Here is a 27,671-nt window from a genome sequence, read left to right as displayed (position 1 = left end):
CTCCTGCCTCTTTGGGGGCCTGAGCAAATGGCTTATGCTTGGGTGACCGGGACCTGGTAGGGATGATATGCTTTTGTGCCTGGTTCCTGCCTGGGATCTCTTCTGTTTCATGGCCGCAGGTGCTCTCTTCTGCTGTTTTTTTCTTTTTTTCCTTCCGCTCAACTTTCTTTTCATTTGCCTACAGCACCCTGCAAGCAGCCAAGTTCGTTTGGCAACACGCTCGTCCCCCTTCTGGAGGCCTGCAGGGTATCTGTGATGCATGCCAGCAATCCTCTGCATGTTTGGGTAATCCATAATATGATGCAAGATATATTTTCTCATCGAAACGTAATTAAAAAAAAAAAATTATGTAAAATTCCAAATTTCTAATGTTTTTATTTGCTGCCAGCTACAGTCATGAGAATGAACAGCAATAAGTAGGAAAATATCACTCCGTGCGTAATGCTGCGAGTTTCAGTTCCAGAAATAAATTAGTAAAACAGAATTATTATGATGGACCTGAACTAGTAATTAATCAGTTCAATTAAACATTGTGGCTTTGAAATACAAAGCTAGTGATGATAATAAAAATGAGGAGCTTGCAACTTACTAAACTCTATATTTTATCCATTTATTTTGTAACACACAGCATTAAACGCTTTAGTTATTAATGCAAAGACTGAGGTTTAACGGTTTAACGTTAGAAAAAAATAGGTAAACGAAGTGAGCTGCCAACCGTTATCGATGACGTCACATTCAGAACTCACGACCTTGCGACCAGAAAAGGGGGGCGTAATATTTATAGGATCTATGCGTTTAAAAAGCTGTGTTATTGTTTGAATATATATAAATATACAAATATTTGAATATGGCTCTATATTTTACAGTGATATAATATGAGTTCGGGCTAGCCACCAAGCTAACGTGAGCTGGTGTCTTTTGTTGCCGAAGCGCTCCTCCCTCCCTGCCCCCCTTTTCCTGTGTTACTCCGCCGTGGCGGAAGTAAGTTGTATCGCCTAGGCCTCATCCTTCCAATGGCGACTGCAAACAGGCTGAATAGAGAGCGGGAGCAACCGTGGAGGGGGGTCAGCGACGTGTAACCGAAATTAAATAAATATACCAGATTTTGTACTCGAGCCATAAAGTTAGTCCGAGGATAGTTTCACCTCCAAATCACGGCCGCTTCCATGGCCAAAAGTCGGAACATTTCGCTCCTTGAGTCGGGTAAGCCGCAGAAGTAAACCCCAATTGATAGCTTGATTTAAATCAGTATTGCGCGTGCTAATTGATCCTGGGGCGGATTTGCTGGCCGCTAACGTACTCACTGTTCCCTTTTCAGAGCTCTATTACTTGATTTCTCGTTTCCTAACAACGGGTCCGTGTCGGAGAGCGGCTGAGGTGAGCTGGCGTCCTTTTTGACTAGCACACTTTGTTGTATCTCGGCGTAGTTGACGAGCTACTTGATAACAGTCAACAGACACCTAATCTGGATTGCGTTTTAATTCCCCCTCTCAGGTCCTTGCAAGCGAGCTCGAGGAAAACCAGGTGTGTATTTTCGTTGTCTCGGCTTGCTAGGTAACCGCTAACTAGCTGCTCCGCTGTAGGCTCACAACGTGCCTATAAACTTGCTGAACTCTCTGGACTTTTTTAATACCCCCGTTACGTCCCACTCATTTGACATCATCCGGGGTTTAAGATATACGTGTGCCTGTTTCTTTTTTTTTTTTTTTAAGTTATTCTCGCTATACTAAACTGTTGTTTTCGGCAGCTCTTACCCGGGAGATTGGACTGGCTGGGGAACGAACACCCCAGAACATACGAAGATGTGGTAAGATTTAACTTTGTCTTTAAGTTCATTGCCGATGCTTGTTATTGTCTTCTGACAGGGGAGGGGAGGGGAGGCTGGCTGCACGCTCGGTGCTTGTTTACGGTCTTTGTTCTGTTTCCATCTGGACCGCTCGTGTAGGTCTTTGAAGTTTTAATGAACCGTAAAGTATAACCTGGTCGCGATAACTACATAGCGTATCGTTAACTTTTGAACGGGCCTGCAAAAGCCCGCATTAAGATGGGAGTTTAATGTTTTTTTTTTTTTTTTTTTTTTTTGTACCAGCTGTCGTATTGCAGTTAGGGTGGGTTGTTCGGGTCGTCGCTTTGCTCAGACGGCTTGGTCGGCCAATCACAAGCCGAGTTTCTTTGTCTCCGAGTTATTTTGCATGTGACCTGGGCTCTGATTGGTCCATTGGAAAAAAAGGAGAGAAAATGTGCATATAAACCACGCCTGAAGGAATAAGGGGTGAGAAGTGCATGAAAAACACTTTGTCAGACCCTGAATGTGCCGTAATAAAAAAAAAAAAAAAAAAACGTTTTTAATGCCGGAGAAAGCTTTTGGATTACTGTGAATCAGACGGCACTGCCTTTAGGAAATACGTTTAGAAAAAGTTTTAATTGTTCTCAATGTTGGGATATTTGACAAGTCTTATAGATCTGTTCAAGAGCTAAAAAGTTTAAACAGTTATAAACATCCCACACATGGCACACATATGTTTACTTTCCAAAAAGCCATGTCTATGCGCTGCAGATGTTGGCAGTAAATGGCTTTGATTTCAACGCAGTAGATAATGCATCTAGACAGCATCGCTGTTCAATAATACTGTGATGTCTTAGGCATTTCATCAGGATTTTATTTAATTTGCCTTTGAGAGTAACAAAGTATCTTTGAATTAAATGATGCCTGGTCCGTACTAAAAGAAGACTAGTAAGCGATCGAGAGACTCTTTAAAAGGATGGTTGCTGGTGATTTGAATGCTTTTATCAATGATTAGATACCATCAACTAGTTTCTCTTAAATAACTTTTCACCACCAAGCATTATGAACTCAATTTTACTATGTTGTGTAATAACATGTAAGCAAATTAGAACACATGTAAATGAATTCTCATCAGATTGGATGGATTCTATTTCTTTATATATATATATATAAATAAATAAATAAATGGGATGGTTTTTGTCAAGTGCCTTAGGATGATATTTGTTGATGAATTGGTGCTTTTTAAATAAATTCAATTGAATTCATGACAATTGCAGCTTTAGTTGTTGTAGCTCACAAGTATGTGTCTCCATAGCTTCAGATAGGTGAAGCCATGTAAGCTGTATACAACTATTGCGAACGGGACTAAATACAACTAAGAATATCAGACAGCATTGAATACCAGTTGATCTAAATAGCAGCTGAACAAATATATTTATCTCGTTTGAAGAATTAAAAACAGGGTTATCTATTGCCATAAAATCTAACGTCGGCTTGACACGCTCTGATTAGGTGGCCTGTTCACAGATCAGTCATGGCGGGCTTCATGATGTTTGCAACTGATATAGTTTGGGGCTTATTCATCAGGTGTACATTAAATTCAACAGAATTGTATATATGAAAGAAAAAAAAATGCATTCAGTATCTTGTCGCTGCTCTCGTTTCGTTTGCCCTGACAGGTCGCTGCCAACAGACATGTTGCGCCCGACCATTTGCTGCAGATATGTAAGCAAATCGGACCACTCCTCGACAGAGAGGTGCCGTCATGCGTCCCAGGTGTGCACTCCCTCCTGGGCTGTGGGAAGCAGTCCATGCTTCGGTCCGCAAAAGGTACAGGTGTCCCCGCGTCGAGGGAGTGTGAAGTGGGTTTTGCTGTGGGTTACTTTAGACTGCGTGAGAGCAGTCAGGTTTGTCTGCAGAGAAGATCTCTTCACAGATAACTGATCAGCAGCGCCTTTTCTCACGTGTGCAATATGCAGTGATGATACCGACACATCTGTTCCTCGCAGTTGACAGAAGCACTTTTTTTTTTTTTCTCGTTCTTGATTCTTGATTTTTATTTTTCAGACTTCGACAGTGTGCAGCTCAAAGCTTCATCATATGCAGCCCTACATCGGGGCAGACCACCAGAGAGGCCTTTGAACCAGAAGCAACCTCCACACCAGGGTAGGTCCCCGTGTTGTAGGAAATAAAATGCACCGGCACATTCTCCCAGAAGGGTCATATTTACCCGCTGTGATTTTCATCATTCGTCAATAACTGGAACATTTTTGAGGATGTCTTCATTGTAGCGCTGTTCTGGTTTTGTGGAGCCTCTATAAGTAAAGCCTGATGGGTGAGCTTATTGGATACGCCGTAGTGTTGGTCCTCCTTTAAACATTTTTCTGTTTGATTTAGTAACGCAGCAGCCTGATGTTAGTGGTTTTCTGTGTAGTTTCACATTAATTGTTGTCAAACCTGTTTTTAGCAGCGCTTCCTGCTGTAAGAAGAGCAATGCACATATTTGGCTCTGGGGTATTTGGGCTGTTTTCTATAGATGTGTGATTACCAGTGAATAGGTCTGAGAATCTGATTTCTGTAGGATCGAGTTATCCGTAAACGACCTTTGTTTGGTTTCCTTCGGCACCTTTCTAAAGCAGATTATCTCATGATTTGTGAGGATTTTAATATAAGTTCGGAAAAGGTTTGCTTGTGAGGAAAAATATTTCTCAGACAAATACGAATGGGTCTCAATCAGCGTTCTTGTGGTTTGCGGACACCGTTCTGTGGCATTCATCTGTGCGTCGCTTGGATAAAAACATGGAGCCCGAGGCACAGCGAGATCATTTCCAACAACACAAGCCGGCTGGTTTGACAACGGTGCTATTTTAGTGTCGATGGAAACAGAATTTTGTTCTGTTTTAAAATTATCTGAAATTATGAAATGAAAAGTTCTCTTTTTGTTTTGTTGAAGATCTGTGTGGCTTGCAGGCGCAACGCACTACTTTCAGGAACTGTTGTACAACTGCGGGTTGCTGCCGCTGATGTTTCGTTGCTCCAGGATTCGGTTTTTGCGTTTAAAATATCGTCTGTCTCTGCAAATCTTAAGGCGTTGGGTCATCAGTCGTATGGAAGTTTTAATAGCTTCGCACAGCAGCAGATGCGGCCTAGATGTATCTAATGTTCACAGAACTGATGCCGTTTCTGGCTGGCAAACTCCTTGTATGCAGTTTAGATTTCTGTCGCCGCGTTTAGGGTAAGACTAAAGAAGCCAGGTTTGTATTGTTGTTTTTGGTCGCGTTCCCCACCCTCGCTCGCATATCTCATGGTCTCAGCGCTTGTCATTTGATTCTCTGTGTCCCTGGTGTGTTTTTTTGTTATTAACAGTGAAGGTGCATCGGGGGAGGGAGCTGACCGGAGTCCAGCGCTTCAGCTCCATCAGTCCTGTCAGCACCTATGAGCACATGCGTCTGCATAGGCGGATCCTGGGACACCTGTCTGCAGTGTACTGCATCGCCTTTGATCGCACCGGTCTCAGGATCTTCACAGTAAGAGGGGACCACTCGGCACACGGACAGCTCATTAAATGCATAAGCCTGAAAACTTGGGAGCCGACTCTTCTGAGAACAGGGTTCCCGCGGATCCTTAAAAAGTCTTAAAAGGCATTGAATTCTGTATTATAAAATTAAGGTCTTAATTGGCATTAAAATGTCGTAAATTAGTCGTTCTTAGGTCTTAAAATTATTACCAGGTCATAAATAGGATTTTATTTTTGTAATCCTTACCAAAAGGTAAAATAATTGACACAATTATATATTTTTTAATTTACAGAACGGCTCAATGTAACCATTATTGGTTCCGTCCCAATAGCGGAACCAATAAAAACTGTTGCGGCCGAACCATAGCTGCGTAAAAGAGTTGGCACTGGTTATGTTGTGGTTTTTTAAAACTGATTTATAGTTTATTTTAGTAGGGAACAAAACAAAGTTTGTGAATTCAGTTCAGTAGTTGTTAAAAATATATCTGTAATTTGTGTGTTTTTAGCTTTCTTCCTATATGGAATGTTTTTCAAATCTTAAACATGTCTACTGGGCCAGAAAGTAATGGTTTATGTTAAAATAAACATTTGGGTGAAGTTGTCGCAACCAGGTTTATCTTGTTTATCGTGACGTTGGTCTTAACTTTTTATTTCAAGTGGCATTAAAAAGGTCTTAAAAAGTCTTGAATTTAACTTGCCTTATGCTGTAGGAACACTGGAGAAGGGTGAAAAAGATGCAGGTTTTTAAGGGCAACCCAGGCGTGGCTCACATGAAGCCGGGTGTCTGGGATTGGTGCTGCCAGTTTTTAAAGTCTACTCTATGTACAGGGGTTGCACAAGTTCATTTAGGTCAGGCACATTATTTTGTTGCTCTAGAAAACTTAAAGCCCCAGACAGTTCACCAACGACGGGTATGAGGAGTTGAGATAATCAGTGACTCCGCTATAGACCATTTAAAAGACTTCCCTCAAGACAAGATGTGATGTGCTGCTGTAATCCCTCTCTGCCTGATCTCTCTTCCAATTCTTTTTGTTTTTTTTAAGGGCTCAGATGATTGTTTGGTGAAGATTTGGTCTTCATTTGACGGACGGCTTCATTCGACGTTGAGAGGACACTCTGCAGAAATCACAGACTTGGCTGTCAACTATGAAAACACACTAATCGCCGCAGGAAGCTGCGACAAGACCATCCGTGTGTGGTGCCTTCGTACCTGCGCCCCCGTGGCTGTGCTGCAGGGGCACAGCGGATCCATTACCTCCCTTCAGGTAAACCGATGGGCTGCGATGAAAATAAGCGGCTATCGATGCAGGGCGTTCTCCCGTTGTGAAAGTAAAAGGGTGGCAGGTTATATCCTTCTAAACTTTTGCAATAACTAATTGACGCTTCTGAAACCGCTGTTGCTGCGCTGTGGGAAAAGTCTGTTTATTCTCATCCGTTTGCCTCTTGGGATAGAAACGGTGCGAGCTCACCTGGAGCGTTGTGAACATTGGGAATAGTGCTTGATCGGAGAATGGGGTCAGCCTGCAGAGCTGGTGCAGAACCAGGCCAAATGGGTCAGACCGTTTATTTATAAGATAAAAAAAACACCCTATGATGACTCAGTGAAAGTTACTTTGGCTGTTTTAGAGTCCTGAAGCTGAGAAGGAACCGCTTTCTTCACACGTTGCTCTAAACAACGCCCACGGACACAAGACAAATATTTTTAAGTCATTCTTCGGATCCTCAGATATTTTTTGTGGTTCAAGGTTGGAGCAGTGTTTCCACCCGTGTTAGTTAGTGCTAAACAGCATAACTACAGACTGCATTATAATATGAAGAAATAAAAACAACTTGTGTTTACGTCATTCCTAGTTGCATAAGATGTGACATGATGTCTGTATAATTTGTTTCAGTCTGGTCTTTGTCAGCTGTCGTGTTGCCGCTCGCTCTCTCTTTCCCTGTCAGCAGACTGGAGCTTGGTCGCCACACGCTGCCTCATCTTTTAGCAAACCTTTTGTTTCTGTAGACGGCGTTCCCAAATGGGCAAAAGTTGGTAAACGCATTGAACCAACGTCCGTGGGAAGTGCTAAGCAAGACAATTTGTGTTTAAAGACATACGGGATAAATATTAGCATTTTCAACAAGCTTACAAGTTATTTTGTATTCATATATATTATGTTGGTGCTTTGCTGAGCAGCTTTTTGTTGGGTTTGAGTATTTATCTGCAAGTGGTGTGCAGCCAAGGGGAGGCGGTTGGATAGGTTCAGCAGGAAGGGCCCGGTCCGTCTTAGGATGCGCTCTCGACCCAGTTCAGGTGGTGGAAGACAGAAGGACCCCTGAACAATGTGTCCCTGATGACCTGAGATCACATGTTTCTGTTTTGTTTCACCTGAGCAGGGCTTTGTGGGATGTTAATATTCAACCCTCCTTGTTGAGCTTTTTTTTTTCCCTCTGCACAAAATAACACGCGTCCGCCTCATCAAAGTGGCGCTATGGCGACACGTAATGAACAAATCTTGTTGATTCTTGAGGAGTAGTTTCCTTTTCTGACCTGTGCTTCTCTCTTGGTTGTAGTTTTCACCTTTTGCCAAGGGCTCCAAGCGTTACATGCTGTCCACTGGAACGGATGCGACTGTCTGCTTCTGGCAGTGGGACGCCGACAACATCAACTTCAGGTGAGCGCTGCTTTTCTGACCGCTGCTCAGGTCAAAGATGGCTTATAAAGAACATTTCCTCTGCAGTATGTATATTTATTTATTTATTTATTTATTTATTTTTTAGAAATTACTAAGATTAATACACTGTTCTTTAAAAAAAAAGAAAAACTCTAAGGTTGAGGAAAACAATTGTTTTCAAGATTGAAAACCAGAGGATTGAATGAATTACAATGAATTTTATATTTAAATGTTTTTGTTTTTTCATTATGTTGGCTAAACATTTATACTTGAATTTACTGAAAGGCATCCATACTAGAATATTTTAACAAGCGTAAACAAAACGTTGTCAAATTGCCTTTTTTTTTATTGCGATTAAAGAATAAGTAGAAAAATAACCTTCCATAAAATCTCAAGAACTGACCTTCATTATTTAAAGATCTTGTTTTGTGGGGACAGTGAAGCTGTTTAATGCATTAAAAAGAAGAATGGGGGGGGGGGGGGTATCCAGTTATTTCCTTTTATCATTTTGCATTTTATGTATCAAGTATTTGATGTACAGTAGGATACCAGGGGATTTGTAAATAAACCTAGGGAATAAGGGATTTGTGTGAAATGCAGACATGTGCATGAGCCTGTAGGCACGTGAATGCTGATGAGACAGCTGGTGCAAGCTTTTTTTTTTTCTTTCCCCCTGCATTATGATGATTCTGGTCCTTTTTGGCGCTTGTCCTTCCTTGTCAGTGAAAGCTTGTCACCGTTGATGTAAATCAGCCAACATTTTGTCTGCTCTGTCCTCCCTAAAGCGACCGACCACACAAATTCACAGAGCGGCCGAGGCCCGGGATCCAGACCGTGTGCTCCTCGTTCAGTCCAGGTAACGGCCGTTGCTGCGTGAACGAAATGCTGAAAGAGTTGTGGGTCCTCACCAACGGTTCTCCTCAGTGTAACGCGCTGTCAGCTTTATCTGCATTTGGGTTAGAGCGCCATCAGTTTTCTAAACGCTCCTATTTTCAGGCGGGATGTTCTTAGCAACAGGAAGTACAGACGATGTCATTAGAATCTATTACATGGGAAGCGGGAGTCCGGAGAAGATATCAGAGCTCCACGAGCACACGGTTAGCTGACTTCAGTTTGCTAGCATGCAGCATTCTGCAAGGTGCAACGTTTCAACGTATTTCAACGCTCTGCTTGTCTGCTCTGCCTAGGATAAAGTGGACAGCATCCAGTTTTGCCACTCAGGTGAAAGGTGTGTGCTTTTACTGTGGCGCTATGTTTATTTGTGGTAAGTCGGTACTGAGTTAAATGGAGCATCTTTCTGTCTCAGGTTCGTTAGCGGGAGTCGAGACGGAACCGCTCGAGTCTGGAAGCTCCATCAGCGGCAGCGGTGGAGGTGCATCTTACTCAACATGTCTGCAACTCTGCCAGGGTAAGGGCTGGCTGGTCGTCACCTGGTGTGGGCTCAAATGTCGACTTCTCTTTGTGGTGTTTTGATCGTGTAATAAGTTTATGGAGCGAACTAAATAAGCTTCATTTGTTTAAATGTCTTTGTGGCCATTTGTCAGAGGGCTCAGTCATCTGTTAGGGGAAAACGGTTGCTTCCAAGTTGGGGAGATTTTACATCCCTTATTGATTAATTAAAGGCCGAAGAGCATCTGAGTTTGCTATAAGGAAGGATGATAATGTGATTAAGTGATCAGACTTCAGGAAAAATAAATGTTATTTAGAGATTCACCAATTAGGCTTTTTTTTCCTTCTATGATTCTACCTGATGATTTGGAGTTGGGTGAATTACATTTTTATCACTACGTACTGTAATGCATAAGATGAAAAATGTGCTGCAGGTTAGTTGATGAAAGCGGTAGTTTTAAATCCAATAGAAAATGGAGGAATTACAGGAAAATACCAATTAATGTATCAAAACATAAATTCCCAAACTTCAAATATTTTTTTTTACCAAGCTGAAAATTAGCATCAAAGGTGACGCCTTTAGCCAATGGACACAAATCTAATTTTCCTGCATCTGACCCAGCGATCAAGGCCGATCGAGGCAAAAGTGACTCGTTGTGATCTACGGCAGATTGTAGATAGCTTGTATAGAGCTGAGATGGCTCAAATAACAATCACATGGTGTACCTTTGTGACCAATCTGCCAGATTGCCTTCTGCAACAAAACAGGAAAGACTTTGTTGCGGCGTAGGATGCTAACATTGATTTTGAGCAAAGTGAAGCAGAAACTCTGCTTTAATGACTTGGATATTAATGGGTCTGTTTCTTTGAATAAGCTGAACTGGTAGGGGCGCTACTGTTTTGGGGCCAAACCCTCATGATTTGTTTCCGTCTATTAGTGCTGAACCGACAAATGAAGAGGAAAGCTACTTTAAACCAAAAGTTACCATGGTTGCGTGGGATCGCCATGACAATACAGTCGTCACGGCCGTTAACAACCATCTCCTCAAAGTGTGGAACTCCTACACAGGACAGCTGCTACATATCCTTAAAGTAAGTCTGCACAATGCTTCGTGCTCCGGGAAGACGCACAACTCTGTTTAGTGCCGTTACCATAGTGACTGTCGATGTTGCTCTCAGGGCCACGAGGCTGAGGTGTTTGTCCTCGAACCTCACCCTTTTGATCCCAGGATCATCCTGTCTGCTGGCCACGACGGGAACGTCTTCATCTGGGATCTGCAGCGAGGAACCAACACGCAGCATTACTTCAACATGGTACACGCACTCTCTGCACTATTTTGTTGGTGCTCCCAACCGTTTACATCAAGGTGGTGGGGTTTTTCTTTTTTTTGCATCAAGTTTATTTCCACATCCTTAGTTTTTATAAAACAGTGTGGGGAAAAAAATCGTCTTCTGCCGATCTCCTTGCAAATACTTTATTGTACTCATTCCAGATTGAAGGTCAGGGTCATGGCGCTGTATTTGACTGCAAATTCACTCCTGATGGTCAGCGGTTTGCCTGCACAGACTCCCACGGCCATCTGCTCATCTTCGGCTTCGGCAGCTCCAAACCCTATGAAAAGGCAAGAAAACTGGACGTATAAAATGTGTTTTTTTTTTTTTTTTTTTTTTTTTTTTAGTTTTTTTCTTATTAATGAAGACAAAGTTTTCGTACACGTTTTGGTAGAGAGAAATGGTAATAGGAAGAATAAGTCGAGGCGAGGAGCGAAAAGCGAAGCGGCTTTTTGCCAATAATGCTTCCCTTGGTTTTCACAGCTTCCAGACCAGGTGTTCTTCCACACAGATTACAGGCCGCTGATTCGAGACGCCAATGGCTTTGTGTTGGACGAGCAGACGCAGCAAGCACCCCATCTGATGCCCCCTCCGTTCTTGGTCGATGTAGATGGAAACCCCCACCCACCCAGGTGATTAAGACTAAAGGACAAATACACCACTTTAAAGGGACTGGCCTGTCGGACTCCCTACTTCTAAACCCCTGAAATCTATCGTCTCTACTCCCAGTTCTTTTGTTTTAATCTACAGACGGTCATTTATGGGGGTTAATATAGGGTTTTATAGGGTATCCTCTAAAAATATATAAGTACAGGATTTATAGTTCTTGTCCTGTACAGTTTTTTTTTCATTAAGATGTTTCACTTGCTGAAAAATTTGCCAATTTCAGATCTCAGATTTCGTAACACGTTTACCTGCTAATACCCATTTTATCCAGATTATAATTTGGATATATCTCTCTATTATAATATCTCTCTAAATTATATTATCGCTCTAAAAACTAATGTATAAGAACAGTGTTGACTACGAATACCAATAAGTGCCCAAGTCGTGGCTGGACCACAAAAATAAGAAAGTCGCTGCATAAAAGGACTTTACCAGCTGAATAAAGATTTGTCATTGCTAAACTGCAGTTAGGACCTTCTGATAGCAATCAGTGTTGTTAGTATTGATTTAAAAAAAAAGCTCTTTGTTTCAGAATTTAGATCAGTTGTCTGCAACCCAAAGTGGACACTAAACGTACCAGAAATTACTCTGTAGAGCTATTTTTCTTATTAGGTTGGTATCTGCATTTTTTCCCCCATTACCTTCCACAAATATCGACATCCTATATAAAAGGGCATCCATCCTTTTTATTTATTGATTTTTTGCAAAATGAGTTTTTCTTTATTGTGCTTTTAAAATATTTTTTTTTTTATTTAGAAGTGACATCAAATTTCCTATAAACAGATATCTGTCTAAGCTTTCCAACAGGCCGCCAGTGTTTTCCTGATGTAGTATGTTGAATGGCAGAAAGTCCACACCCAAAATGATAAAACTTTTCTGTCCTCGTCTCAGCCTTCCTGAAAGTCTTGTTCTCTTTTCTTCTCTCAGAGCCTAAATGAACTGCAGATAGGTCAGAAAATACAGTTTTCCTCTAAATAGCCTCTCTCACTAATTATTTTTGCATATCAGTCAGTAACGGCATCCCCACCAAAGAGTGCAGTCGGTGCGACCTAGCGGCGCATATCGTTGTTCATTCACTGATCAGGACAAAATTGGATTATGAATTTTGTTCTTTTCACTGGCCAACGGCTGATCAAGCTGAAATATTTAGATAAGGCCGTAGCACATCCCTCAATAAGTTGACAATCTTTCACAGTCATCAAGATTCAGCAAATCGACACACCAAGGACATTTCTTACAACCCTACAGATTAGATTTGGTGTTCCGGCTGCCATGATGGAAAAAAGTACTACTACTAGCACGTTTAGCTTTTACTTCCGTACTGTTGTAAATTAAAAAGCTTGACAATTTTTCGGGATGCCACATTTTATTTTCCTCCGTCCCTACAAAACCTAATATTTGACGTGTTTCCAGATACCAGCGCCTCGTCCCGGGGAGAGAGAACATAGCGGCCGAGCACCTGGTTCCTCAGCTGGGATATGTAGCCACCAGTAAGGCTGGATTTTTGAAGCTTTACAGAAAATATTTGACCGACGCACGGCTTTGATGTTCTTCTTTTCCGTTAAGTAATCATCTCCCAGTAATGCAAGGAGGCATCATCTTATGAAGCTTCCTTGCGACTATGGTTCCAGCGGGTTTTTGACCTACCTTTCCTTCAGGTGATGGAGAAGTGGTGGAGCAGGTGATCAGCCAGCAGACCGCAGAACCCGAGGAGATCTCGGTGAGACGTAGCAGCCTCCTAGACGAGGCGATCCGACAGCTGCAGCAACAACAGGACCGGCAGAACCAGCCCGGCACAGAAGCGGCGCCGGGTCCTGAGGCCAGACCAGAAGGCCCGGTGTTGGCGCCAGCACCAAGCACTCCGCGCAGAGGTAGCTGCCACGCTCCCCGGCATTGTTCTGCATCACAAACCGTCCTTGAGTTTTGTCCGAGCATATTTTGTCTGGTCGCAGTGTCCGTGAATGACCGGGCGGACGTCCACTCGTCTCCTAATGTGGGCCTGAGACGAAGCGGACAAGTGGAGGGGGTAAGGCAGATGCACCAAAACGCTCCTCGTAGTCAGATGGCCACGGAGAGGGACCTGCAGGCCTGGAGACGCAGGGTGGTGGTACCAGAACTGGCAACCAGCAACTATAGGTACCATATTTCTACCTAAAATACATGATTTAATACTACTTTATAATACAGTAGGTCCTCTTGATGACTCAGGGCAGCTACAACTTTAGATATAAGGTCCTGCTCAATTCAAGGATACATATTTTATGATGCTTTGTAGAAAAAATAGATTTAAAGTAAATTAGATTTTAGCCTAGATTTCAATGTTCTGGCTTCCTTTGTCGAGAAAAATCATTTCAACATCAGCAGATTTCTTTTTTTTTATTATAACTAAAAAGCAATCATCAGTTGGAGTTGGAAATATGTGTGTATGGTATTTAATGACAATTTCTCTTAGCTCTTTTGTTGTTTTTCTCAAAATAAGCAAAATGGAAAACCTGTTTCAGGAACCAGGAGGATGTTCGAACAGCGAGAGGAGACGAGGAGGTGCTCCTGTACAACACCAAGAAGAGAAGGATCGCCTACGGCAGCTGTCGGGTAGGTGTCCTCTTCCTTTGTGGCTAAACAAGGACTTTGGTCTCTGTTAGCCATTTGTGGATAAAAGCATCTAAACAAACTGGAATATCGCCTTTATTTCAGGATTAAATAAAACTTTCATAAAAACCTTAATTACACACAGAATATAATAAACATTTTTTCTTTAAGAAACATCTCTTGTACAGGGTTGTCCTCACAATCCACCGGAGGCTCACTTCGACACCTTTTTCTGACACATTTCCTTCCACTCATTTTCTATTAATGTATTTGGTTACAGCGCTCTATGTACAGTCAACAAAGTTAGCAGTCTTCCTCTGGATTGTGTAGGCCATGGCACGGACATAATGTTTTTGAATCAACATATATATTTTACTCATGCATAATAATACAATTTATACAATGAATATAGTGTTTTTCATTGGCTATAGCCCATAATTCTCAATTTTGTTTATATCCTATTTTACTCAGACGCACTTGTGGTATAATTGACTTCGTCCTGTGGAACAGTTCCTGCGTAAATGTTTGAGTGCGCCGGTAACGACTCGGGCCGATCTGTCCGCAGGACGATTCCGACGAGGAACCCTCCGCCGCAAAGAAGGTTAACGGCAGCCGAGGTTCAGCAGAGTTCATCGAGTTCTCGTGTGAAGAAGGCGAGGAGACGGCTACTTCGGACATACACTCCGAGGTAACTCGCTGTGCGGCACAGGTGTCAAACTCAAGGCCCGTGGGCCGAATCCGGCCCGTCAAGATAAATTATCCGGCCCTCAAGAGCCAAAAAAAAAAGGCATATCATGTCATTAAGTAGAGGCATATATCCTTTTAAAGTGTATAAGGTGGCTAAAACTGTGCCTCCTGTAAGTGTAACTCAACCCAATATCAACTTTTTTTTTTTGCAGATAAACTGTATAAACGGGGTCTGAGCGTGCTACTTTTATGTTACTGTGCTTTTTTTTTTATAATACTATGTGAACTGGGATGAAATTATGAAATGAAAAGGATCGTCTATGCACATGCAACCGGCCCTTTTAAAGACTTCATGACGCCAAAGTGGCCCCATATAGAAATGAGTTTGACGACCTTGCTGTACGGCCTTCTGGTGAACTTTTACGAATGAGGTACACGCACCTGTAGTTCCAGGTGTCTCTGAGCCATTCGGCTTTCTTTCCCAGGACAACGAACTGGACGGCAGTGAGCTGGATTCCTCCAATGACGATCTAGAGTGGACCAGTGACTCCTCGAAGTACGAGTCTATGTTTTTGCATTAGTGTATAGCACCTGCTGGGAGTGTATCTTCAGCGCTCGTGGTTTAATCTGCGTTTTGAATTGTCTGACTGGACAGCCATACTTCCAGCGAGTACTCGGACTGGACAGCAGACGCCGGCATAAACCTGCAGCCCTCCACCCCGCTGTCGTCGCGTAAGCGAGCCAGGTGCAGGCTCATCAGCTCCGAGGAAGAGGAGGACGAAGAAAACGAGGAAGAGGAGGAGAGGCAGCAAAGCGAGGAGGAGGAAAAACCTGCGAAGGAAAGCAAAGAGAAAGCTAAGAAAGCCAAAGCCAAGTCACCCCGGGTGAGTTTACAGACGTTTCTGTTGGTCATTAAGATCTGGCTTCATGTTGTCTCTCAGATAAAACGAGATCAGCAAATACCTAAACGCTTTACCCGTTGTGCTCCGACCAGCGTCCAAAGCCCCGGCCGTCTATCAACAGGGAAGTGTCGAACGAGTTCAGGCCGTCGGCGTGGATCACCGACGTCATTCCCAGGAAGTCTCCTTTTGTTCCACAGATGGGCGATGAGGTACGTGGCCTTCACAAACTCTTTTCAGGGCTGTCTTCTCCTTTACGATCTGTTATTTGGAACCAGATAATTATATTCTATTACTCGGCATTACTAATTATTGAATAGTGTTACAGTTAAGAGAGGAGATATTCTTCTTTGCATTTATACACATCTCTTTCCCGCTAAAGAAAGTCATCCCCACAGCATGATGCTACCACCGCCTTGTTTAACCGTGGGGGATGGTGTGTTGAGGGGTGATGTCAGCAGTTTACACTTAGGACACAAAGTTCAGTGCTGGTCTCAGCGACCAGAGAACCTTCTGCCTTTGCAAATGTGCGAAAAGTAAAGCTTTTTAAGAGTTGATGCTGTAATATCATGGCCTACATAACTTTCAACACATATCTGTTCCTTGCAGTCTGAGTTGGAGGCAAAGCCTTTACATGAATCCGCTGTTTCTCTCAGGTGATCTACTTTCGTCAGGGCCATGAGGCCTATGTTGAGGCTGTGAGTCGAAGTGAGCTTTATCCCATCAACCTGGAAAAACAGCCGTGGAAAAAAATGGAGCTGCGGGTATAACCCTTAAGAAATTGTGTTCAGAGCAGCATAGAAAATGTGTCCACGTGTTACTAAAGTCACTGAAGTTTTAGTTAAAAAAAAAAAAACCAAAGCGACACAGATTACCTCAGATTAAATGAAACTGGTCGTGTTTCCTAGGACCAAGAGTTCGTGAAGATCACTGGGATTAAATATGAAGTTTGCCCTCCAACGCTCTGCTGTCTGAAGCTGACTCTGATCGACCACGGCACCAAGAAAATCACCGACAAGTCATTTTCTATCAAGTAAGCAACTCATGTTAACTTTGATGACCACACACTGGTCATGATTGTAAAGATTGATGCTTCAAAGAAGACAAACATGAGTCCGTTTCTATTAATGTTTTCTTTTTCTCTGGAGGTACCATGACATGCCAGATGTGATCGACTTTCTGGTGCTGAGGCAAAGTTACGATGAGGCGCTGCGTCGAAATTGGCAACCAAGTAAGTCAGCTTCGTTCTTCTTTGCAGCTCGGTCTTCTCTAGATCCATTTCAAACTTGTTCAATGATTACGTTTAACAAACAGCATGAGGTAAATGTTGCTAGTTGATCTTTTTTCTGCATGTCTTTAGTTGTTTAATTATTGATTTTACAGTATTTTTTTGGACTGTAAGGCACACTTAAAATCATTACATTGTCTCAAAAATTGCCATACTTGGTCTGCTTACTGACTGATTTTATGTGGTACAAAACTAAAATTGGCAAGCACTACTTTGATTAGCAACAAAGCCGCTCCTTTCAATGGATATTCTAAGCATTACGGTACACTGTGTCACTACCTGATCAGCCTCCTGAGCTGTCTACAAGACTGCCTGACTGTAATGTCTAAACTAGAAGTGCATTCATGTAAGGCATCCCGTGCCCAGAGTACACGCTAACAACAATTAACCAAGTAAGTTAATTCAATAGAAAAGTTAAGTTTATTTTGGCCTTATGTTAGAAACAGGGCAGTGAGGTCCAACTCTGTCCTCCCAGCAGAAGCTGATAGCTCTGTCTCTCAGGAGAGAGCTGTGATGTGGTAGATGGTGTGATATTACACACTGGTGAAGAATATTTAATGTGCCTTTATAATCTGGTGCGCCTTATGGTCCAAAAAATACGGTAGTCAATATAGGTCAGGATTGTAACTTTTTTTTTTTTTTTACACTTTTTGCCATGGTAGACGACCGGTTTCGCTCAGTGATAGACGACGCCTGGTGGTTTGGGACCCTTGTCTGTCAAGAGCCGTACCAGCCAGAATACCCAGACAGCCTCTTCCAGTGCTTCAAAGTCAGGTGGGAAGAATACGAGCCGCCATGTCACATCAGTGCAGTACATCATTTAAACACTACTGCTAATACTAAGAACTTATTACTTTTGAATTGTATAATGGGTAAGTGATAGTAAAGATAAGTAGGAACCTAAAAATTCCCTTTTCTGAGTAAAAGAATAATGAGGGTGGCACCTTTTGCAGCCACACCTTTAAGGATCTCCAGAGGGAGATAAAATATAACAGCCTATTTTCTACATTTTAATTTGCTGCAAATTTTCTTATTTGTTTCTCTAGATACATTTTATTTGCTTATAACAGGGGAAACCACAGTTTTAAATTCAGATTCAAGCCTAGAGAAAAAAATCTAAGCTTCAAAATCTGATGCTGAATTTTTTATCTTTGTTTGCACTATGATGTAGCTTTTTTTCTCCCCCGCCTTGCATATTGAAGCTGACCCTGTTATACTATTGTTGTATGTGATTATTCTCCAAGAGTCAGAAATCAGGAAAATAACTAATAGTGGGATTTTGTTACTTTGTTTCCAAATAGGTGGGACAATGGAGAAACGGAAAAACTCAGTCCCTGGGACGTGGAACCTATTCAGGAGGACGGTAATGGCAGCTCAAGCGTTTTTAACCTGTTTCAGTGAAAAAGTTGTCTGCATGGTTATGCTTGTTGGCCCTTTCTCTGCAGCCCTGCAGCCAGACACGGACGGAGGAGGCATCCCTGCCACAGCAGAAGAGATGAAGGAGCTGATGTACAAACCTGTACCAGGGGAGTGGGGTGAGAGGAGCAGGGACGAGGAGTGTGAACGCATCATCGCTGGTGTCGAGCAGCTCATTACGCTCGGTGTGTACGCCTATGTCTCTCTGTTGGCTTGTTTTTCTAACCTACCTTCTTGGTAGTGGGATTAATCAGCTTTTCTGCGTGTTTCGGATGCAGAAATTGCCGCTCCGTTCTCTGGTCCAGTGGACTTAGTCCAGTATCCTACCTACTGCACCGTGATTGCCTATCCCACAGATCTGGGCACAATCAGACTGCGGCTCATCAACAGATTCTACAGGTAGGCTCCTCCAGTCATTTTATTTTATTTTTTTCAGTATCCGCCTATTAAAATGAATAAATTAGGGTTTGTGCCGAGTTTGATACACTCCCCCCCTCTGTGCTCGACAGGCGCCTCTCTGCGTTAGTTTGGGAAGCCAGGTATATTGCACATAACGCCCGCACTTTCAATGAGCCAAGGAGCAAGATTGCCCACTCTGCAAAAATCATCTCAAGCGTCCTCCAGAAGTTTGTCAAGTAAGATCGATTGGCTGTTCTTCACACTTAGTGTTTCTGTTTTTTAAAGTAGCCAGGGACACGTTGTGTGATAATACGGAAAATATCGTCTCAGTACGATGTGCTGATCTTCTCGTTCTGTTTTTCCAGTAATCCAAGCTGCACAGATATCCTGGAGATTTACAATGCAGTGGAGGAAATGGATGACGATGACGAGGCAAGTCTGCAAAGAATAATGAGCTTTTTGTTCAGTAAAATTAGTCCTTTGCTTTTAAAAGTTATGAAAATGCTGTAGGTTTGATTGGGTCTTATTTAAAAGGGTTGGTGGTGGCCACCTGGGCAGTTTTTTTTTTTTTTTTTTATATATATATATATATACACATGTTCTCAGACCCTGTAAGCAATTTTTCTCATAAAAGCACTTTGCTAAATTACATAAGCTTCATTGCAAGCAGAAATAAGAAGTTGAGACATTTAACTGTTTATAGTAAAATTATGGCACACGCAAGATAAGAGAAGAGTCTGCTTCGATTAGAGTTGATTTCAGTCTTTGCTTGCTGGTTCGTCACTGATTGTAAGAGTTAGAATTGAAATTGAATTACTTTTTATTTATCGTTGGCTTGTTTCCGTTTTAATTTTGATCTTGCCATTTGACTGATTGTGATTGCTCTCTGCAGGAAGAAGACACAGAGGCACCAGGTACATCCTCTGGACACAGACTGCGTCAGGTAAATGAGAACAGGAAGACAAACACTGACTGCTCCAATCCACAACAATATACATTTATACATTGATGTACTGATCAGGGCCCAGTTTCAGATCTCTGAAGCTGCTGACCTCCAAATACAGACTGTAGTTAAATCCAACAATTTCTGTTTAAGAGCTTTAAATAACTACAATGTGCCTCTTTTCAACTTTCAGCTATCTTGAAATTTAAACCGCTTTATCTAGTAAAATAGATTTTTTTTCAGAGCTCAAAATACAAAAGATGGTAAACTTTTCTTCATGCTCCTTTCAGAATAAACCCTTGCACAGTTAAAGTTAATCATGAAGAAGAATGGGCTCTGATTTAAAGTTAATGTCAAATTGTTGAATGATTTATTCCTTTAATCTAAGTATATAACAAAGCTAAGGACCTTTTTGTCGCCATCGATCTTTCAGAGTCATGGTCACCCTGTGTCTGGGTGAGGAGAGCAGTCTGCTGCTCTGCATTTACACAGGACTTAAAACAAAGACACTATTATTAAAATTAACGTAAATTTATTATTTAACGGCTCACTGATACTGAAATAACTGACTTCGGGTCTTCTTCTTACAAGAACTACTTTCACTCTTAGGAGTGTTGTGATCGGTTTTACCTAGTGGCGCTTGATTTAGCTCGCTGATTGGAAGGATACCATTTTAAGTTCCCAGCAGGCCGAACAGCGAACTGATCCGGTCATGGGTAAAATCGACTGATTCGGGGCTCTGACTGACTTTTTAGGGGATCCCTAGAAAATAGGAGATTGCATGAAGACTCTAACACGCTCTGCATTTCTGTTTGTTTGGGTCTCTGCAGCACTCTGAGGTGGTGCCAGACCGAGAATCCTGGAAGGAACAGTGTAGGCATCTGGTCAACTACATATTTGATTGTGAAGACTCAGAACCATTCAGACAGCCTGTGGATCCTGAGAACTATCCTGTAAGTGAACACATCAGCTCAATCTGTGACTTGAAAATGGCTCCAGGCTTCCTTCCAAGCTGTGGATGTCGTGTACCGAGCCCCAAGTCATGTCTTCTTTATGTGCCCAGGATTATCTTGACATTATTGATACTCCAATGGACTTTGGCACGGTGAAAAGGACCCTGGAGGAAGATCGCTATGACAACCCTATAGAGCTGTGCAAAGACACGCGGTTAATATTTGCCAATGCCAAGGCTTACACGCCCAACAAACGCTCCAAGGTAGGGGGATAATTACCGTTTGAGGACGGAGTGTTGATCTCATCTGGCATTAAAATGAAATTAGTCATATACGATTTTTCTTTTTCTTTTTTTTAAGTCGACGCACTCTGTGCTTTCTTTCAGATTTACAGCATGACCTTGCGACTCTCTGCCTTCTTCGAGGAGCAGATCAGAACAATCATATCGGAGTACAAAACCGCTGTCAAAAGCAGTGACAGGCTGCGCCGCAGTCAGAGGTTTCGCAAGAAAATGCAGCAGCTGGATCAGGCGTCGGCCGCAACAAGGTTCATCTTGCCTCGCCTGTGGTTAGCTCTTTAATACATTTAAAGCGGAAGGCTTTGCACCCAGCATGCCGTGGATTTAGATCTGGCTCCAGATCTGTCTTGTTATGACCTGTTTCTTCTTTTCTGTTGGGTAATAGAAACCATTGCATTAAACGTGTAAACAGGAAGGGTGTAGCGGTTCATATAAAACGCAGTTCTGTGCGTGTTTAGTTCGCTTTAAGCAAGAGAAACAAACTAATGGGAACGCTTTAGAACTGACTCGAGATTTAGGTTGATTTTTAGCCTCTCGCCCTGGACTTGATTTGCCATTTTTGACGTGTGCAACACGTACTTGAATGCACCATGACAGCTCAGCTGTTAGAAAACCCCGACTGGTCAAAGGGGCTCGTCGCGACAGCACCAGCGTGTTGTTGCGTCTGAGATGCCGTGCAGCGTCTTGGACTGATTTCATGATGCAGACACGTAGCCAGGAGCCCTCTCTGTTTTGTTTCAGAGTCACTTCTTAAAGTTGAGCTGCAGAGAGTTGGGCAGTCAGTTCCACACATGAACATCCTGCATGTGTTCAGCTATGAACCAGTATTTGTTTGGCGCATGTACGCACCAACCCGAATGTACCGAATATCTTCTGTACAAATACACGTCCCATTAACCCTCTATTGAATTATAAAACAGGTAATAATAGGTTTAAAAATGTAAGAATGAGCCTAAAGCATGATTAAAAACCAAAAGGCAGAAGCCAGGTTTAAAACATGCGGTGATCTAGTTAGACTTGAAGCGCTACAAAGTCCTGCAGAAGCCCAGGATCCCCCATGCCGACTTTGCCTTTAAGCCTTACTAAAGAGAGCGGCTGTTATTCAGATGTTTACGTTGAATAGTTTCTTAGTCATATTGTGGATGTTGGATGTTGAGTTACTGAATGTTTCCCCCTTTCTCCACCCTCCCCAGTCAAAAAAAGCCCAGTGTCAAAACTCAGGAAAAATTGGAGTCCATGTCCGTAACGAAATCTACCTCAGCCAAAGTGTCTGTCCCCGAGAGAGCGAGGCGGAGTCGCGGCAGAAGCTCAGGTCGCAGCTCCTCAGAGGACGACTCCGGCTCCAAAGCTGCCTCATCCACACCAGGTACAAGCAAACCTTGCTTCCTCATTGCTTTTATAACACTAGCTGAAGTACGTGTCCTTCCTGAGACCAGCCTGACCCTCACTGTTCAGCAGTTTCAGTGAATCAGAGCAGTTTGTCAGTATTTCCTGATCTTGATGCTCTTAGATTACAAGGTAGAAGTGCAACAAAACTCGTTTATAAATGATTTAAAACCTTTTGCCCCTCGTAGTTGTCTCGGGTATCCTCCAAAGTTTTGATAAACATGAGGCAAATTCTTTTTCAGAGTCTGAAAGCGACAACGAGCAGAGTGATTCAGACGAGGAGGAGACGCGTCCAGCTTCTTCAAAGCGTCATCAAAGCAGACACAAAGTCAGAGTTACAAGGAGCAAAGCTTCCAAGAAGAAGAAAAAAGGTCAGAAATGAACTTCCCGCATATATCACAGAATGAACGCGATGTGTCATACTGGAGTCACGTATTAAAAGGAATGCCTTGGACTGAATTGATTTCTGTCGTGGCTAGCTGCTAAGAGCGACAGTGAGGAGGACGACGATGAAGAGGAGGAATGCGAGAGTGAAGGTGAGGAGGAAGACGAAGGAGACGTTTCCTCCAAGTCCTCAGATCACCACTATTGCAGCAGGAGCACACGGCAGACCAGAAACAGAACTGCCAGAGACGGAACAAGAGCAGGTGAAACATCACAAATCAGCAGCCAGAATAAAGACCATACGCCATGAATGTTTTCAAACTTTCAGTTAATATCAGGCCTTACAGTAGTGATTGTTACACATTTGAATGTCTGAGGCAGACAAATACCGTCAAAGCACGAAAGAACACAATCAAAATTGGCCAAAGAGTGATGACCTTTAAGGCTACATACTCCACGAGAAATGAGACGTCTGTGTCCGGTCTTGGGGGTTTCCCTGTTTGGTGTCGACACCAGACAAGGAGGTGTGTCCGACCACTGTTCTGTGATTGGACAAGATTTAGATAAGCTTGTTGAAGCTGGAAAAGTGGAAATGTCTGTTCAACTCTAGCGATTTTAGCAGTCGAACATGCCATACTGCTCACTTGCAGCATTTCCTGTATTAATTATCCTAGCGGGGCAATCCCGCCCCCGGTGTTCGCAGTCTTACCAAATGCCACCGGAGCACACTGTGAGCTATTGTTTCTGTCTGATCCTCGACTCTCAGCTCTTCGCCTGCTCCGTGCTCGACTCGCTCTCCCTTGGTCGATCCTCAGTGACGTGTGTAATAGCGGGGCTGCCTTCTGCAGCTGAGCGTCTCGTGAAGTATGAATAGACGGAGCCAAAACAAACTTTATTTCATAGTTCTTGCCGACCCCGACTGCAAGAACAAAACTCTCTGTTCTCTTGGAGTATGTAACAAACTTAACACTGACCTCAAGCATGAATGACTGACACACAGACCACCCAAACATGAAGTGGTGACGATGACAAAGGCTCACGGTCGTAGGTGGTAAGCGAGTCCAGCTTGCCTGTAATTTGGCTCTCTTGGGACAGGAAACTAGGATTATGAGCGCGTACTATAGATGTTGTAATTTCTGCTCTGGATAAGTCCTTCATTTGTCTCCGCTGAGAAACAATGGGACAAAAACACTTTACATTAGCAAACTAGACAGTGGTTGCTTGAGTGAATGGAAGCAGCTAAAAGTCTCATTTGTGAGGGTTTGTCCATGCCGCAGTTACGTAGCTGTTTTATACAGTATTCCAAAAACTATCACGCCCATACAATTTAGGATTAGGTTTTCTCACAACATGCTGCATATCAGAAATGAACATATAACCATATAATCTAATCATTGTAGTTATAACGGCGCAGAAGAGAAGCTTGACTGTTGCACTGTAACACTTCCAGATCACGTTACCCTCCAAATAGGGAAGCACCCACTTGGTTTTTATGAAGGCCTTTCCCTGAAGGGTCTCAGTGTGTCACTTCTCTGCTCTGGGGGGAAAAAAAACAATCATAGAAATGCCGATTTTGAGCTTTTAACATCATAATGCGTGTGAAAATGTAAAGTGTGGCGTTTAATACTCTGTACGGCTGCTTTTCAGAAGGCAAAGCAGAAATGAACGGGCACAGCAGCAGGGCATCTCGTCGAGAAAGGCGGAGTCACCGCAACTCTGACAGAGCCTCCTCCTCCCATGACTCCGGCAGGAAGGAGGACGCGGCCGGTCCCAGGCTGCTCAAGAGAAAGACTGCAAGGGCTGCGGTGAGTAAGATGAAGCTCCTGGAAGCATCTGATGAAGACGAAGAGGAAGAGAGGAGGCCGACACAAAGCGGCAGCAGTAGTAGGCTGCGCCACACGGCTCGTACGGCCAAACGCACGGCGGTGATTCAGAGCAGCTCCGAGTCGGATGGAAAGTCGTCGACTGGAGGTAGACAAAGACTTTTACTCTTTACTGTTTTGGGCAAAAGTAGCCGTGGATCTTTATTGTCTTCTTGAAACGTTTTTAGATTCCCAGGAATCTACTCAGGAATCTGACAGTGAATCCACGGGTGAGGAAGATGCCACTGGGAGTGATGCCTCATCATCCTCCCAGACCAAACGGAACGGAGTCAACAAGTCCATCAGGCAGAAGAAAACGAAACACGCTGCCAAGACCAGAGGAAATGGTGAATGACTTTCTTTTCTTCATTGTGTCTCTGCTGTCTTTCATGTCGTTCTAACCAGCTGCACAACCCCCCCCCCCCCCCCCCCCCCCCCAACAGATACTTCGTCCCAAGTGAATGGACACAGTGGAAAACCTAGACTTGAGAGCAACTCTGAGCAAGAAGAAACAGGAAAAGAGGAGGAAGAGCGGGCACCCTCGTCTCTAAAACCTTTCAGGAGGACAGCTGGAAGAAGCAGGATTGTCAGCGAGGAGGAGGGGGGCCACGAGGGCCGAACCGCACGGAAAAAAGCCCACCACGTAAGCTCGGACGAAGACGACGGCGCCCAGAAACGGCCGCAACAAAACGGAAGGGGCGAAGACGAACCCATCCAGAGGGACTCCAACAAAAAAAGCAAAGTCTCACCATCAAAAAGCCAAGACAAACAAAAACCTGCCTCAACTAAACAACTGGGCGGTGCCGAGTCGGATGAGCTCAGCGACCCTCCGAGACGCTCCAGCCCTAGGAAGAAGGGGACGAGGAGAGCAAAGCTGGACAGAAGCGGTTCCAGCGACGGCTCGGACCTTGAAAAGAGGAGACCCACGAGAGCCAAGAGCAAAAGGCCTCGCACCGCCTCAGCTTCAGAAAGTTCAGAGCAGGAGGCCAAACCCCGGAAGAAGTCGAGGCGGAAGCGCTCCACCGGGTCGTCCGACGAGGAGTCGGATCTTTCCGACAACGCGTCCAACAGGAGGCTCACCCTTCGAGCTCTGCCGAAAAAGAAATACATCGTGGACAACTCTCTTTCCGAGGACGACCTGACCGGAGCAAACCAGCGTAGGCTGAGAAACGGAAGCAAGCGAGACTCGAGGGAAGAGAGGTGCAACACGGGAGTCCCCAAGAGAGCGTCTCCCAGCGAAGGAAGGAATCAGATCTCTTCCAAGAGGAAACGGATTTACACCTCAGACTCCGAGGACGAGGAGGAAGAGGGGCCGAAGGGCCGTCTAAACAAAAGCAATAGCAACAGCAGGTCCGGCTCCTCCAAGAGCTCTAAAAAGGAGTCCTATGACGGCAAAGGTAGCGACACTTCCTCTCACTCCGACTCCAGGAAGGAGGAGGAGGAGGATAACGTCCGCTCGACCAGGGCGAGGAAAAACTTGAGGCCGCCAAAGCCTAAAAGGAAGGAAAGCTACAGCAGCAGCAAACACAGTTCAGACTCGGAGAGCGAGCAGATGTCAGCCTCTGAAAACTCCTTTTCCAGCTCAGGGTCCCACAGCAGTCCAAAGAGGAGGAGCCGCACGCGGACTGAAAGGACCTCAGGCCGCCAGCTCAGGCAGCGGCGCCATCAGCCCGTCTCCGAGGAGGACAGCGACGAGTCGTACAGCAAACCGCAGAGGAAGAGACGCGTGAACACCCGCAACCGAGGCAAGAGGACTGTGAGCTATCGCGACAGCGAATGAAACGGCGGCTGGAGCCTGCAGGCTTCCCAGGGACAGGCGGACACTTAATGGACAGGTTGGGGACACTGGATGGCCAAGTTTTGGTAGTAGCACTGGAGTCCTCTCGAATAAAATGCTGTGAATCTGTTTCATTCAGGGATATTATTTATATTTTCTATGAAAAACATGTTTATAGATGTAATACAAATTCAAGCATTTTGAACTGCTGGTTTTCACAAGGGCACAGGAAAACATCAGCTCCTGTGGTGGCGGTGGCGATTTGGCAGAAGAACCGTTTCTGGGGAATCTGGTCAGCTTGGGTGCTATCTAATATACCTCTGTTTAATCGAGCATATTGCTGGCTTGCACTAAGAAACACTGTAATGAGGTATTTCATACACTAGTTTTGCATTAGAAACTCAGGGGTCAACTAAGTTTACTGTAGTCTGGAGAGATGCAGTTGGGTTTTTTTCTTTTCTCTTTTGGTTTAGCTTTCTTTGTTTTTTAGCTACGGTAAGGACGATTGAATGATTCCAGATCGGCAGATGTCTGAGCGCATCAACTGGATCCATCAATTCCACGCCCGGGTTTTTGACTTCAGCACTCCTTTGTAAATCCACACACGTAAAGCTTGACTGTATAGCGAGGTGAGCCAAATGAACTCAAATGTATTCTCTTCCCTACACATTTTCCCCCCTCTTATTTTTATATTTTTGTCTTCTAGTGAATAGATGTAAATACATAACTGAGATTTAATGATTAGTTGCTAGCAAAGCATTAATTTAAAGCTGATTGGGTTTGTCTTATTTTTATTTTTTTTTCTTTACGTTTAACTGCATTTTCTTGCCATGTTTCACAGGTTGGTACTTTATTTTGCCAAGTAACCAAAAGTAGTTAAAGCAAGATCCTGCAAATTTCTCATATTGGGAAGATCTTTTGTCATTGTCCTGTGTTACCTACTTTCAGTGTTAAAATCTTTTCTTTTTTTTTTTTCTTTTTTTTTTTGCAGAGTTGACTTAAATATTTTGCCGGCCATATTGATTTTTTTTGTTTGTTTGTTTTTGTTTATGAGGACGTTTCCAAATGCAGTCGCCCGATGACCTTTTGCTCGACGTTTTTCGTACTACACCTTTGATAAATAGCTTTCACAGTAAAACTGTTCATGAAATGTGGTCGTGGAGTGCAATGAATGACTTATCCCCCCCTCCCATGAATAAAGACATCTGTTCAAGGTGTGTTCTGTGTCCAACTGTTTTTCTTATAGAGATAAAAGGCAGCCGGGTAGATGTAACTTTAACAATCGTATTTTCTTTTAAACCTGGGTTAATTGTGTTTATAGTGTATGAGTATCCATTAGTGGCTGATTTAATTCTGATTCAAATCCCTTTTTTTTTTTCTACTAGAGAAGACTGTCTCATGGATTAATTAAGCAATTTGAAAAAGTATTTTACAGATAAAATGTA

General features: G+C 43.4%; 1 protein-coding gene across 3 annotated transcripts; it reads left to right on the top strand.

The window, feature by feature from the left end:
* The first annotated feature begins 961 nt into the window (after positions 1-961).
* Positions 962-27,443, top strand: brwd1 (bromodomain and WD repeat domain containing 1). 3 transcript variants are annotated; one of them, XM_012850157.3, is made up of 44 exons: positions 965-1,203; positions 1,319-1,377; positions 1,495-1,524; positions 1,748-1,807; positions 3,466-3,616; positions 3,854-3,952; positions 5,153-5,313; positions 6,347-6,568; positions 7,857-7,957; positions 8,743-8,813; positions 8,954-9,054; positions 9,145-9,185; positions 9,264-9,365; positions 10,285-10,438; positions 10,526-10,660; positions 10,840-10,968; positions 11,162-11,310; positions 12,758-12,834; positions 13,003-13,215; positions 13,297-13,480; positions 13,846-13,936; positions 14,499-14,621; positions 15,106-15,176; positions 15,276-15,504; positions 15,615-15,731; positions 16,176-16,283; positions 16,428-16,552; positions 16,668-16,750; positions 17,470-17,581; positions 18,109-18,170; positions 18,253-18,408; positions 18,502-18,622; positions 18,733-18,858; positions 18,988-19,054; positions 19,515-19,565; positions 20,396-20,518; positions 20,629-20,781; positions 20,905-21,065; positions 22,011-22,183; positions 22,446-22,574; positions 22,683-22,850; positions 24,235-24,558; positions 24,638-24,796; positions 24,893-27,443. In XM_012850157.3, the coding sequence occupies exons 1-44, from the start codon at positions 1,167-1,169 to the stop codon at positions 26,227-26,229; spliced, it is 6,645 nt and encodes a 2,214-aa protein (XP_012705611.2). In that variant the 5' UTR covers positions 965-1,166; the 3' UTR covers positions 26,230-27,443. The 3 variants fall into 3 exon arrangements, with proteins under 3 accessions (XP_036006082.1, XP_012705611.2, XP_021165006.2); XM_021309331.2 differs by having other exon boundaries at positions 20,905-21,086; XM_036150189.1 differs by lacking the exons at positions 24,235-24,558; positions 24,638-24,796; positions 24,893-27,443 and having other exon boundaries at positions 962-1,203; positions 20,905-21,086; positions 22,446-22,573; positions 22,681-22,771.
* The last annotated feature ends 228 nt before the right edge of the window (positions 27,444-27,671 follow it).

This window comes from Fundulus heteroclitus, chromosome 18 (genome assembly GCF_011125445.2).
Source record: "Fundulus heteroclitus isolate FHET01 chromosome 18, MU-UCD_Fhet_4.1, whole genome shotgun sequence".
Lineage (NCBI taxonomy): Eukaryota > Metazoa > Chordata > Actinopteri > Cyprinodontiformes > Fundulidae > Fundulus > Fundulus heteroclitus.
The sequence above is the reverse complement of the archived record's forward strand: the minus strand, read 5'-3'. Positions and strand labels throughout refer to the sequence as shown.

What these genes read in the sequence shown, in the direction of transcription:
- brwd1 (XM_021309331.2), top strand. Translation starts at nt 1,167, where the DNA reads ATGGCCAAAAGTCGGAACATTTCGCTCCTTGAGTCGG. An exon ending in CGTGTCGGAGAGCGGCTGAG is followed by an intron (nt 1,378 to 1,494) that starts GTGAGCTGGCGT and finishes TCCCCCTCTCAG; the next exon opens with GTCCTTGCAAGCGAGCTCGA. An exon ending in GAAGCAACCTCCACACCAGG is followed by an intron (nt 3,953 to 5,152) that starts GTAGGTCCCCGT and finishes TGTTATTAACAG; the next exon opens with TGAAGGTGCATCGGGGGAGG.